Raw genomic sequence first — 12,338 nt, 5'->3', positions numbered from 1 at the left:
CTGCTGCTAGTCGCTTTCACTGCAGTGCAGGCTCAAATATTACTTTAATATTGACAGTATTTTCTTAGTGAAATTCCATTCCCCAGAAATACCTCAGAGTATACATACATACATATCAGCCTGATACCAGTCGCTACTACTGCATTTAAGGCTGCACTTACATTACATCGGTATTAGCAGTATTTTCTCAGTCAATTCCATTCCTTAGAAAATAATTTACCTCCTTGCAGGTGGGCCCTGCATGCTATCCCCTGTTCTGAAGTTACCTCACTCCTCAGAATGGCCGAGAACAGCAAGTGGATCTTAGTTACGACCGCTAAGATCATAGAAAACTCAGGCAGATTCTTCTTCTAATGCTGCCTGAGAACAAACAACACACTCCGGTGCCGTTTAAAATAACAAACTTTTGATTGAAGAAATAAAAACTAAGTTTAACACACCACAGTCCTCTCACACGTCCTATCTTTAGTTAGGTGCAAGAGAATGACTGGATATGAGGTAGAGGGGAGGAGCTATATAGCAGCTCTGCTTGGGTGATCCTCTTGCACTTCCTGTTAGGGAGGAGATATAATCCCATAAGTAATGGATGACCCGTGGACTGACTACACTTAACAGGAGAAATAGCAGTATGAACTGTGCTTAATCCTGGGGATCATGTGTGAAAGATAACAAGGGAGGCATTAGCCTTGCACGCAACTACGCACTTATTAACAGGCATTCACTTGAGTATTATGGATACTTTACAAAGACAAGGAGAGGTCCAAACTGTGGATTACACAAGGAGCAGCACACTGTAGACCAGGGGGCTGGAAGAAAAATCTGCATTTCACCTTGGAGGCCTGTGACATTTCCACAGCATTTTGGAATTGTGATCACTGGAAAAACACACTGACTATACCAGTCAAGGTATGATTAACCCTATTATTAGTATGCTGCTTTCTACATTTCATAGTGGTACACATAATATCATAAATGAGAGAAGCTTCGCTTATTGATATTATAAAAAGTTGGAAAAGAAGAGTACCTATTGGATCTGTTCTAGGACTGACAGAGCATCTAAAGCACCTTGTCTGAGCACTGAAGAACCTGAGATCTATGCTAGGACAAGATAATTATCTGAGTTTAGGATTGCCACAAGTGTAGTACCTGAGATCTGTATACAAGCCCACTGTATATCTGTACTGGCAACAATGCAATATTTTAGATCTGCAGAGGAGCCAGCTAATAATTTATGAGCTTTGTAATGGGATTACTGGAATACCTGAGATATCTGTACTGGGACCAGTGTAGACTAGTATCATTGAGAGCAGAATATTTCCAGAATATTTATTGGAAACTGGAATACATTAGACGCCAGTTCTGGGACTATTGAAGAACCGAAAAAGAGAAGCACCTTGAAGTTCTGTGGCACCAGTCATGGAGTGTTTCAGAGCCTGGAATGGAAACCACTGGTATACCTAGAACAGCTGTACTGGGGTCAGTGAAAGAACACAAAGATTTCTAATGGGATAAGCACAGTATCTCCAAGTCTATGTATGCATGTGGTGTCTGTCAATAAGCAATTGTTAGACTTCATGAGCCTGTTCTGGGACCTTAAAAATTTGCACAGTACCGTAGAGGCCTTTACAAAATCCAATGTAATACCTAGGAGATCTGTACAAGTGGATAACATCACAGATTAATATTTGGTATTTATAGAACCTAAGTTTTATACTCCCACCAAGAGTTCTGCACTTTGACCAGTGGATTATCCCAAAGACCTAAGGGATCATCCTCAAACTTAGTGGCAACTTCAGACATTTGTAATGTCACCAGTGAAGTTGCTCAGGGATCAGTACTGCACAAGGGCTGTACAACTAGAAACTGTAATAAGTCCAGTAGCATAACCAAAATCTGTATAGAAAATGGTAGAGAAACTCAGAGATAAGTAAAGAGACCCTGTCATTCTGCAACTATTCACTGCTCTCTGGTGTTTTTTACTCTCCTGTAACTCTCTTCTGGTACGTGAATAGAGACCCTGTCATTCTGCAACTATTCACTGCTCTCTGGTGTTTTTTACTCTCCTGTAACTCTCTTCTGGTACGTGAATAGAGACCCTGTCATTCTGCAACTATTCACTGCTCTCTGGTGTTTTTTACTCTCCTGTAACTCTCTTCTGGTACGTGAATAGAGACCCTGTCATTCTGCAACTATTCACTGCTCTCTGGTGTTTTTTACTCTCCTGAAACTCTCTTCTGGTACGTGAATAGAGACCCTGTCATTCTGCAACTATTCACTGCTCTCTGGTGTTTTTTACTCTCCTGTAACTCTCTTCTGGTATGTAAATAGAGACCCTGTCATTCTGCAACTATTCACTGCTCTCTGGTGTTTTTTACTCTCCTGTAACTCTCTTCTGGTATGTAAATAGAGACCCTGTCATTCTGCAACTATTCACTGCTCTCTGGTGTTTTTTACTCTCCTGTAACTCTCTTCTGGTATGTAAATAGAGACCCTGTCATTCTGCAACTATTCACTGCTCTCTGGTGTTTTTTACTCTCCTGTAACTCTCTTCTGGTACGTGAATAGAGACCCTGTCATTCTGCAACTATTCACTGCTCTCTGGTGTTTTTTACTCTCCTGTAACTCTCTTCTGGTACGTGAATAGAGACCCTGTCATTCTGCAACTATTCACTGCTCTCTGGTGTTTTTTACTCTCCTGTAACTCTCTTCTGGTACGTGAATAGAGACCCTGTCATTCTGCAACTATTCACTGCTCTCTGGTGTTTTTTACTCTCCTGTAACTCTCTTCTGGTACATGAATATTTACATAGAGCAAATGATTTTAGTTTGTTAATTTAGTCCTACATCTGTTATCCAATGTGTTATTTCTAATGTTCATTTAACTGCCATGTGATGTTCAATCCTTATCAATACTTGCTATTATTCTAAAATGTATAGCTGTCTTATTCCATAGTTTTAACCTCCCCCAAATTTTATTGTCTGTTTACTTAACATCTCACCCTGACCAGACCAGAATCTAACTTTCCAATTGGCCTTTCCAATTGTCTTTGATTAGCAATCAACTAAATTTAGTGGACTCAGCTGACTGCCCTCCCTGCATATATTTCACACCAGTCTGAGATGTGCATTGCATATGTTCACATTTTCAAAGTGAACATTTTATAAGTGATTCACTAGCAATATAGCAATAGAATTATACAAGAATTGAACAAGGATTGGGCAAGGGCAAGACACAAGGCAAGTACTTTTGTAATATTATGTTTGATATACCTTACTGTTTTCAAATGTGATTGCTACTGTAATACTGTGTCTTATGTGTTTAACTGGTTCCCTCTTTTGTAAAAATGCCTAATATCTTCTTATTCCTTTTTGCTGCCTTTTGTCTCTATAACAAACTACATTATTCAATTACTCCTTCTCCCTCTCCACCTGCACTGTTTATTAGCCCATCTCTCTTAAACTCACATTACTTTTGTACTCATGAACTTTACCTATTCCTAAACACTCTCTCTCCCCCCTGCACCTTGTCTCAAAAGCAGTCTCACTACTGCAAATCTGTATCTCATCTTATGTCACTCTCCCTCTTGCTTCTACTAACTGCTGGCGACATCTCCCCTAATCCTGGTCCCCAACAACTGCCTAGCCGTGCACATCCATGTGTACCATCCCACAGACTCAAAAAACAAAACTCTGACAACCTTACTCACATTCCTCTTGCATCAAAAGCCACTTCCCCTTTCACTTGTGCACTTTGGAACTCTCGCTCTGTTTGCAACAAACTCACTTCTATACATGACCTCTTTATCTCCAGCTCCCTCAACCTTCTGGCCCTAACAGAAACCTGGCTCTCTCCCCTAGACACAGCATCCACTGCTGCTCTGTCACATGGGGGTCTCCACTTCAGCCACACTCCTAGGTCTGGTAATAGACAAGGAGGTGGTGTAGGTATTTTACTTTCCTCTCATTGCACCTTTCAACAAATACATCCCACCTGTTCCCTCACATTTTCTTCATTCGAAACCCACATGATTTGCTTATTCTCTCCTCTTTCTATACGTGTCGCAGTCATATACTGTCCTCCTGGCTCCTCAACTCAATTTCTAGATCACTTGGCTGCATGGCTACCTTATTTCCTTTCCTCAGACACCCCTTCCCTCATTCTTCATGACTTCAACATCCCTCTTGACAATCCCACTGCCTCCTCTGCAAAACAACTTCTGCAACTCACTTCCTCTTTTGGTTTGTCACAATGGACTGATTCTCCCACTCACAAAGATGGTCACTCCCTTGACCTGATCTTTAGCTATCGATGCACCCTCTCAAACTTCACAAACTCCCCCTTTCCTCTTTCTGACCACCATCTCCTTACCTGCAACATATCATCCCTCCCTACAACTCTCCCTCCTTCTGCTCCTCACACCAAACTTCACAGAAGCATTACGTCATTAGATCAACAACAGCTTTCTAATTCCATCAAACCTCTCCTCTCATCCTTCTCCTCCTTTTCATGCCCTGACCAATCTATCTGCCACTATAATTCCACCCACCTTGACAATCTCGCCCCTCTTACCATAGCTCGGAAATCAAACACTCATCCTCAGCCCTGGCATACTCCTCTGACACGATACCTATGCAGATGTTCCCGTACTGCTGAGCGGCACTGGAGAAAATCTAGGAGTTCAGCTGATTTTCAATACTACAAATTTATCTTGAACTCCTACTACTCTGCCCTTAATTTCCATAAGCAACACTACTTCTCTACTCTTATCTCTAATCTTTCTTCAAACCCAAAACGTTTGTTCTCCACTTTCAATACTCTTCTCCGCCCTCCCCCACCTCCTAATACAACTTCTCTGTCAGCTCAAGACTTTGCCAACCACTTCAATAACAAAATCAACTCCATCAGAAATGAAATCAGCTCTCAACATAATTCCATTCTCTCACCCCCTCAAATGCTCTCAATCAACCACAACCCACATAACCTTAAACTTAGCTCATTCTCCCCTGTTACTGAGGAAGAAGTTTCGGCACTTATACTGCGCTCTCACCTCACTACCTGTCCCCTTGACCCTATACCCTCACAGCTACTCCCCTCCCTCTCTGCCACCCTTCCCCTATAATCACACACTTTCAACCTCTCCTTCAGCACCGGTATATTTCCCTCATCGCTGAAACATGCACTGGTCACACCTATCCTCAAAAAACCTTCCCTTGATCCTACCTCCCCATCCAACTACCGCCCTATTTCCCTCCTCCGTCTTGCATCAAAGCTTCTCGAAAAACTAGCTTATGCACACCTTTCCCATTTCCTTACAATAAACTCCCTCCTTGACCCATTGCAATCTGGATTTCGTCCCAATCACTCAACAGAAACAGCAATTGTTAAGGTTACCAATGACCTACTTACAGCCAAATCAAAAGGCCACTTCTCTCTGCTTATTCTCCTTGATCTGTCCGCAGCCTTTGACACTGCTGACCACCCTCTCTTGCTCCAAACCCTCCAACCCTTCGGCATATGTGACACAGCCCTCTCGTGGCTCTCTTCCTACCTGTCAAACCGTACCTTTAGTGTAGCCTTCTCTGGTGCCTCCTCTGCCCCGTCACCACTTTCTGTCGGAGTACCGCAAGGCTCTGTCCTCGGTCCCCTTCTCTTCTCAATCTACACGTCATCACTAGGTTCCCTAATAAAGTCCCATGGTTTACAATATCATTTATATGCCGAAGACACCCAAATCTACTTCTCTGCACCAGACCTTTCTCCTTCCTTGCTAACTCGTATCACTAACTGTCTTTCTCACATCTCCAACTGGATGTCCTCTCACTACCTCAAGCTAAATCTCTCCAAAACTGAGCTCCTTATTTTCCCCCCTTCCTCAAAACTCTCCACCCCCAATCTCTCTATAACTGTTGACAACTCCATCATTACCCCTACCCCGCATGCCCGATGTCTCGGGGTCACATTTGACACAGATCTTTCTTTCACTCCTCACATTCAGTCCTTGGCTAAAGCCTGCCGCTTCCACCTTAAAAACATCTCTAAAATTAGACACTTCCTTACACAAGATACAACTAAGATTTGAATCCACTCTTTCATCCTCTCCCGCCTCGATTACTGCAACTCTGTCCTCTCTGGTCTCCCCACCTACCGCCTAGCTCCTTTACAATCCTTAATGAATGCCTCTGCCAGACTCATCTTCCTTACAAGTCGCTCTTCATCTGCTGCACCTCTCTGCCAATCTCTTCACTGGCTTCCTCTTGCCTCTAGGATCAAACACAAAATTCTCACTCTGACTTACAAAGCCCTCAACTGCATTGCTCCCCCCTATATCTCAGATCTTGTCTCCAGATACTCTCCTTCCGGTCCCCTTCGCTCTGCTCAAGACCTCCTACTCTCCTCCTCTCTTGTCACCTCATCACACTCCCGTTTACAGGACTTCTCCAGACTGGCTCCGATCTTGTGGAACTCTCTGCCTCGCTCCACAAGACTCTCTTCTAGTTTTAAAAGCTTCAAGTGCTCCCTAAAGACTCTACTGTTCAGGGATGCATACAACCTACGCTAACCTTACTTTATACCAGTTCCTCTCCTCCATTGCTATCCCCTGAACCCCCCTAGCATGTAAGCTTAAGAGTCCAGCTGTTTGTTGATCACCTTCTCAAGAGCTGACTACAACAGTGCAACTCTTGGCAGGGCCCTCTACCCATTTGATCCCTATAACTGTTTTTTTTTGTACTCCGCCTTTGTTAATAGCGCTACGGAATCTGTTGGCGATCTACAAATAACCGATAATAATAATAATAATAAGGGACAGTGTAGAACTTAAGGGTTATTTACTAGAGTAGTGGAGAATCACCCAGGGATCTCTATTGCGAAATAAAACCAAAGTTTCAAAGATCTGTTCTGAAACCAGTGTCTGAAACCAGTGAAGTATCTCAGAAATCTCTGTATGCAAAGGAAGGTTGAAAAATACAGGGGACACTAAAATAAGAGACATAAATTTCAAATGGAGGGATATGCATTACTGATTTAAAGGGCATGATGTTTTCTGTTTCATTTAACATGTTTCAAAATGTGTTAGTGATTTACTTTTTTTTTTTTTTTTTAATAGATGTGTCTTTGATGAATAAATCAACTAATTTTAAAAGAGGTGTCCCTATCAGTCACTAAGCAGTAGTGTCCCAGGGCTCAGTGGTACACAATCATGCAAAGTAAATATGCACCAGGGAATGGACATATCAGATCTAGAGATGAAATGCAGTGAACTGTAGGGGGGCTGACTGTTCAGACCTGGGAAGACAGGCACAGCTACAACTTTGGGAAGAAACACATGGGCCTTAGCAACTACCTAGCCACCCTCTATCACTTACCAGTAAACAAGAACAGTGTGTTTCATGTAGCGAGTCAGATTCCTGGACTCAAAGAGCAGCGGAATGTCTAGGATCACGTACCTGCACCCTGTGGGATTTTAAGTAATAATTAGAACTGTGTATACAACTGTTGGATTACAAGCAGTAACAAAATTGTGCAAAATCCCAGTAGGACTATTGAAATATTAGAACAATACATGCATTCTGTAGGACTAACATGCATTCTGTAGGACTAATGCATTCTGTAGGACTAACATGCATTATGTAGGACTAAAGCATTCTGTAGGACTAACCTGCATTCTGTAGGACTAACCTGCATTCTGTAGGACTAACCTGCATTCTGTAGGACTAACCTGCATTCTGTAGGACTAACATGCATTCTGTAGGACTAACAAGCATTCTGTAGGACTAACAAGCATTCTGTAGGACTAATGCATTCTGTAGGACTAACATGCATTCTGTAGGACTAATGCATGCTGTAGGACTCTTGCATTCTGTAGGACTAACATGCATTCTGTAGGACTAACCTGCATTCTGTAGGACTAACATGCATTCTGTAGGACTAATGCATTCTGTAGGACTAACATGAATTCTGTAGGACTAACATGCATTCTGTAGGACTAACCTGCATTCTGTAGGACTAACCTGCATTCTGTAGGACTAACATGCATTCTGTAGGACTAACATGCATTCTGTAGGACTAACATGCATTCTGTAGGACTAACCTGCATTCTGTAGGACTAACCTGCATTCTGTAGGACTAACCTGCATTCTGTAGGACTAACAAGCATTCTGTAGGACTAACAAGCATTCTGTAGGACTAATGCATTCTGTAGGACTAACATGCATTCTGTAGGACTAATGCATGCTGTAGGACTCTTACATTCTGTAGGACTAACATGCATTCTGTAGGACTAACATGCATTCTGTAGGACTAATGCATTCTGTAGGACTAACATGCTTTATTTAAGACTAACATGCATTCTGTAGGACTAACATGCATTCTGTAGGACTAATGCATTCTGTAGGACTAACATGCATTATGTAGGACAAATGTATTCTGTAGGACTAACATGCATTCTGTAGGACTAACATGCATTCTGTAGGACTAACATGCATTCTGTAGACTAATGCATTCTGTAGGACTAATATGCAATATGTAGGACTAACATGCATTCTTTAGGAATAATGCATTCTGTAGGACTAATGCATTCTGTAGGACTAACATGCATTCTGTAGGACTAACATGCCTTATGTAGGACTAACATGCATTCTGAAGGACTAACATGCATTCTGTAGGACTAATGCATTCTCTAGGACTAACATGCATTCTGTAGGACTAATGCATTCTGTAGGACTATTATGCATTCTGTACAACTAATGCATTCTGTAGGACTAACATGCATTCTAAAGGCCCATAAATAATATCAGATTAATTTGTAGCCTGTAAGATAAAATCATAAAAAGCCCTTTGCAGAATCATAGATAGACACTGCATATACACCAGTCATGTGCATTTCTTATATAAGAACCCTAAATGCACTATGAATGTACATGACTGGTGGCTATGTCTCTTGACATTAGCTCACAAGATGATGTGTTCATACAGATCCTATTAGTGCATTGCTGTTCTAGGGCTAAATTTAACTATGTGTTTAACCCCTTTACCAGGGTTAAATAGCGCAATAGTAAAATGTTCTAGCATGTTACAAAAAACAAAATTTATGCTTACCTGATAAATTTGTTTTTTCCGAATATGGTGAGTCCACGGCTTGAGTAATTACTGTTGGGAATATCACTCCTGGCCAGCAGGAGGAGGCAAAGAACACCACAGTTAAAATATGTTAAGTATCACTCCCTTACCCACAACCCCCAGTCATTCGACTGAAGGTAAATGGAGAAAAAGGAGTAACACAAGGTGTAGAGGTGCCTGTGGTTATAGTCAAAAGAACAACTGTCTTAAAATAAATGGTGGGGCCGTGGACTCACCATATCCGGAAAGAAACAAATTTATCAGGTAAGCATACATTTTGCTTTCTTTCCTAAGACATGGTGAGTCCACGGCTTGAGTAATTACACAGATAAATAGGGAGGGACAAGACAGGCAGTCCTAAACAGAAGGCACCACCGCTTTAAGAACCTTTCTCACAAAAGAAACCTCAGCCGAGGCAAAAATATCAAATTTGGAAAATTTGGAAAAAGTATGTAGAGAAGACCAAGTTGCAGCCTTGCAAATTTGTTCCACAGAAGCTTCATTTTTGAAAGCCCAAGAAGAGGAAACAGCTCTTGTGTAATGAGCTGTAATTCTCTCAGGGGGCTGCTGTCCAGCAGTCTCATAATCCAAACGAATAATACTTCAACACCAAAAAGAAAGAGTAATAGCAGTAGCTTTCTGACCTTTACGTTTTCCAGAAAAATAGACAAAGAGGGCAGAGGACTGGCAAAAATCCTTAGTCGCCTGTAAGTATAATTTAAGAGCACGTACAACATCCAAATTGTGTAACAAACGTTCTTTGGAAGAAGAAGGATTAGGACACAGAGAGGGAACAACAATTTCCTGATTGATATTTCTATTAGAAACAACCTTAGGAAGGAAACCTAACTTAGTCCGAAGAACCGCCTTATCGGCATGAAAAATAAGATAAGGGGAATCCCACTGCAGAGCTGAGAGCTCTGAGACTCTTCGAGCAGAAGAGATAGCAACAAGAACAAAACCTTCCAAGATAACAACTTAATGTCTATGGAATGCAACGGCTCAAACAGAGCCAGCTGTAAAACTTTAAGAACAAGGTTAAGGCTCCAAGAAGAAGCAACAGACTTAAAGACAGGCCGGACTTTGACCAAGGCCTGACATAAAGATTGCACATCTGACACATCCGCCAAACGTTTATGTAGTAAAACTGATAAAGCTGAAATCTGACCCTTCAGGCTACTGACTGACAATTCCTTCTCCAGGCCTTCCTGAAGAAAAGATAAAATTCTAGGAATTCTAATTCTACTCTAAGAGTAGCCCTTAAATTCACACCAATAAACATATTTACACCATATCTTATGGTAAATATTTCTAGTAACAGGCTTGCAAGCCGGAATCATGGTCTAAATGACCGACTCAGAAAAACCACGCTTAGGCAGAATTAAGCGTTCAATCTCCAAGCAGTCAGCTTCAGAGAAACGATATTTGGATGAATGAAGGGACCCTGAATCAGGAGGTCCTTCCTCAGAGGTAGTCTCCAAGGTTGGAGAGATGACATCTCCACTAGGTCTGCAAACCAGCATCTGCAAGGCCATGCAGGGGCTATTAGAAGCACCGAAGCCCTCTCCTGTATGATAAGAGCAATCACTCTTGGAAAAAGAGCAAACGGAGGAAACAGGTATGCCAACCTGAAAACCCAAGGAACCGCCAGGGCATCTATCAGAATGGCCTGCGGATCTCTTGACCTTGAACCGTACCTTAGAAGCTTGGCGTTCTGACGGGACGCCATCAGATCTAACTCCGGCACCCCCCATTTGAGTAATTAAGCTGGAAAACACCTCCGGATGGAGTTCCCACTCCCCGGGATGAAAAGTCTGTCTGCTCAGAAAATCCGCTTCCCAGTTGTCTACTCCTGGAATGTGGATGGCAGATAGACAGTAATTGTGGGTCTCTGCCCACTGAAGAATCCAAGTAACCTCCTTCATGGCTAAGGAACTCTGAGTTCCTCCCTTGTAATTGATGTAAGCCACAGAGGTTATGTTTTCTGACTGGAACCTGATAAACTGGGCTGAGGGCAACTGAGACCAAGCCAATAGAGCATTGTAAATCACCCTCAACTCCAAGATGTTGATGGGAAGAGCAGACTCCTCCCGAGTCCAAAGGCCTTGAGCTTTTAACAAGTTCCAGACTGCTCTCCAGCCCAGCAGGCTGGCGTCTGTGGTCACGATCACCCAGGAAGGTCTCCGAAAGCATGTGCCCTGAGACAGATATTCCTGAGAAATCCACCACGGGAGAGAGTCCCTTGATGACTGATCTAACTCGATTCTCTGAGATAGATCCGCATGGTCGCCATTCCATTGTCTGAGCATGCACAACTGGAGAGCTATCAAATGGAATTGAGCAAAAGGAATGATGTCCATGGAAGCCACCATCAGACCGATTACCTCCATACATTGAGCCACTGAAGGATAAGAAGTAGCCTGAAGAAAGAGGCAAGAGGAAATTATTTTGTTTTTCCTGACTTCTGTCAGAAAAATCTTCATCAATAGAGAATCTATTATGGTCCCTAAGAACCCTACTCTTGTAGCAGGGGAAAGAGAGCTCTTTCCAGATTCACATTCCATTCGTAGGAACAAAGGATAGACAACAATATCTCTGTGTGAGATTTTGCTTGTTGAAAAGATGGGGCCTGAACCAATATGTCGTCCAGGTAGGGTGCCACAGCAATTCCATGAGAACGGATCACTCCCAAAAGAGCCCCCAGAACCTTTGAAAAATTTTTGGGAGCCGTGGCTAGACCAAATGGAAGGGCCACAAACTGGAAATGTCTGTCCAGAAAGGCAAATCTCAGGAATCTGTGATGATCCCTGTGAATAGGAACATGAAGATATGCATCCTTTAGGTCTATGGTTGTCATGAACTGACCCTCTTGTACTAAAGGAAGAATAGAGTCTAGAGTCTCCATCTTGTAGGATGGAACTTTGAGAAACTTGTTTAGACACTTCAAGTCTACAATGGGACTGAAAGTTCCACTGGAACTATCACTCCCAGGGAGGAAAGATGTTGTATACATTTCAAAAAATCCTCTCTCTTTATCCGGTCTGCAGATAATCTTGAGAGATGGAATCTGCCTCTGGGAGTAAAAGTCTTGAATTCCAATTTGTAACCCTGGGATACTATGTCCACAGTCCAGGGATCTGGGACATCTCATATCCAGGCTTGAGAGAACTGAGAAAATCTGCCCCCCACCTGATCCGATCCCGGATCCGATCCCGGATCG

The 12,338-nt window shown here is 42.4% G+C and overlaps 2 protein-coding genes across 4 annotated transcripts in view; one reads left to right on the top strand and one right to left on the bottom strand.

The window, feature by feature from the left end:
- Positions 1 to 12,338, top strand: part of NMT1 (N-myristoyltransferase 1) — a 214,610-nt gene that overhangs the window by 64,544 nt on the left and 137,728 nt on the right. The window lies entirely within an intron of this gene.
- The window catches only part of DCAKD (dephospho-CoA kinase domain containing), a 202,880-nt gene that overhangs the window by 97,546 nt on the left and 92,996 nt on the right, over positions 1 to 12,338 (bottom strand). For all 3 annotated transcript variants that reach the window (XM_053699868.1, XM_053699860.1, XM_053699854.1), the window contains exon 4: positions 7,366 to 7,453. In XM_053699868.1, coding sequence (XP_053555843.1) covers positions 7,366 to 7,453 — 88 coding nt within the window. The remainder of the gene's footprint in view (positions 1 to 7,365; positions 7,454 to 12,338) is intronic.

Source organism: Bombina bombina, chromosome 1 (assembly GCF_027579735.1).
Source record: "Bombina bombina isolate aBomBom1 chromosome 1, aBomBom1.pri, whole genome shotgun sequence".
Taxonomy (NCBI): Eukaryota; Metazoa; Chordata; class Amphibia; order Anura; family Bombinatoridae; genus Bombina; species Bombina bombina.
The sequence above is the reverse complement of the archived record's forward strand: the minus strand, read 5'-3'. Positions and strand labels throughout refer to the sequence as shown.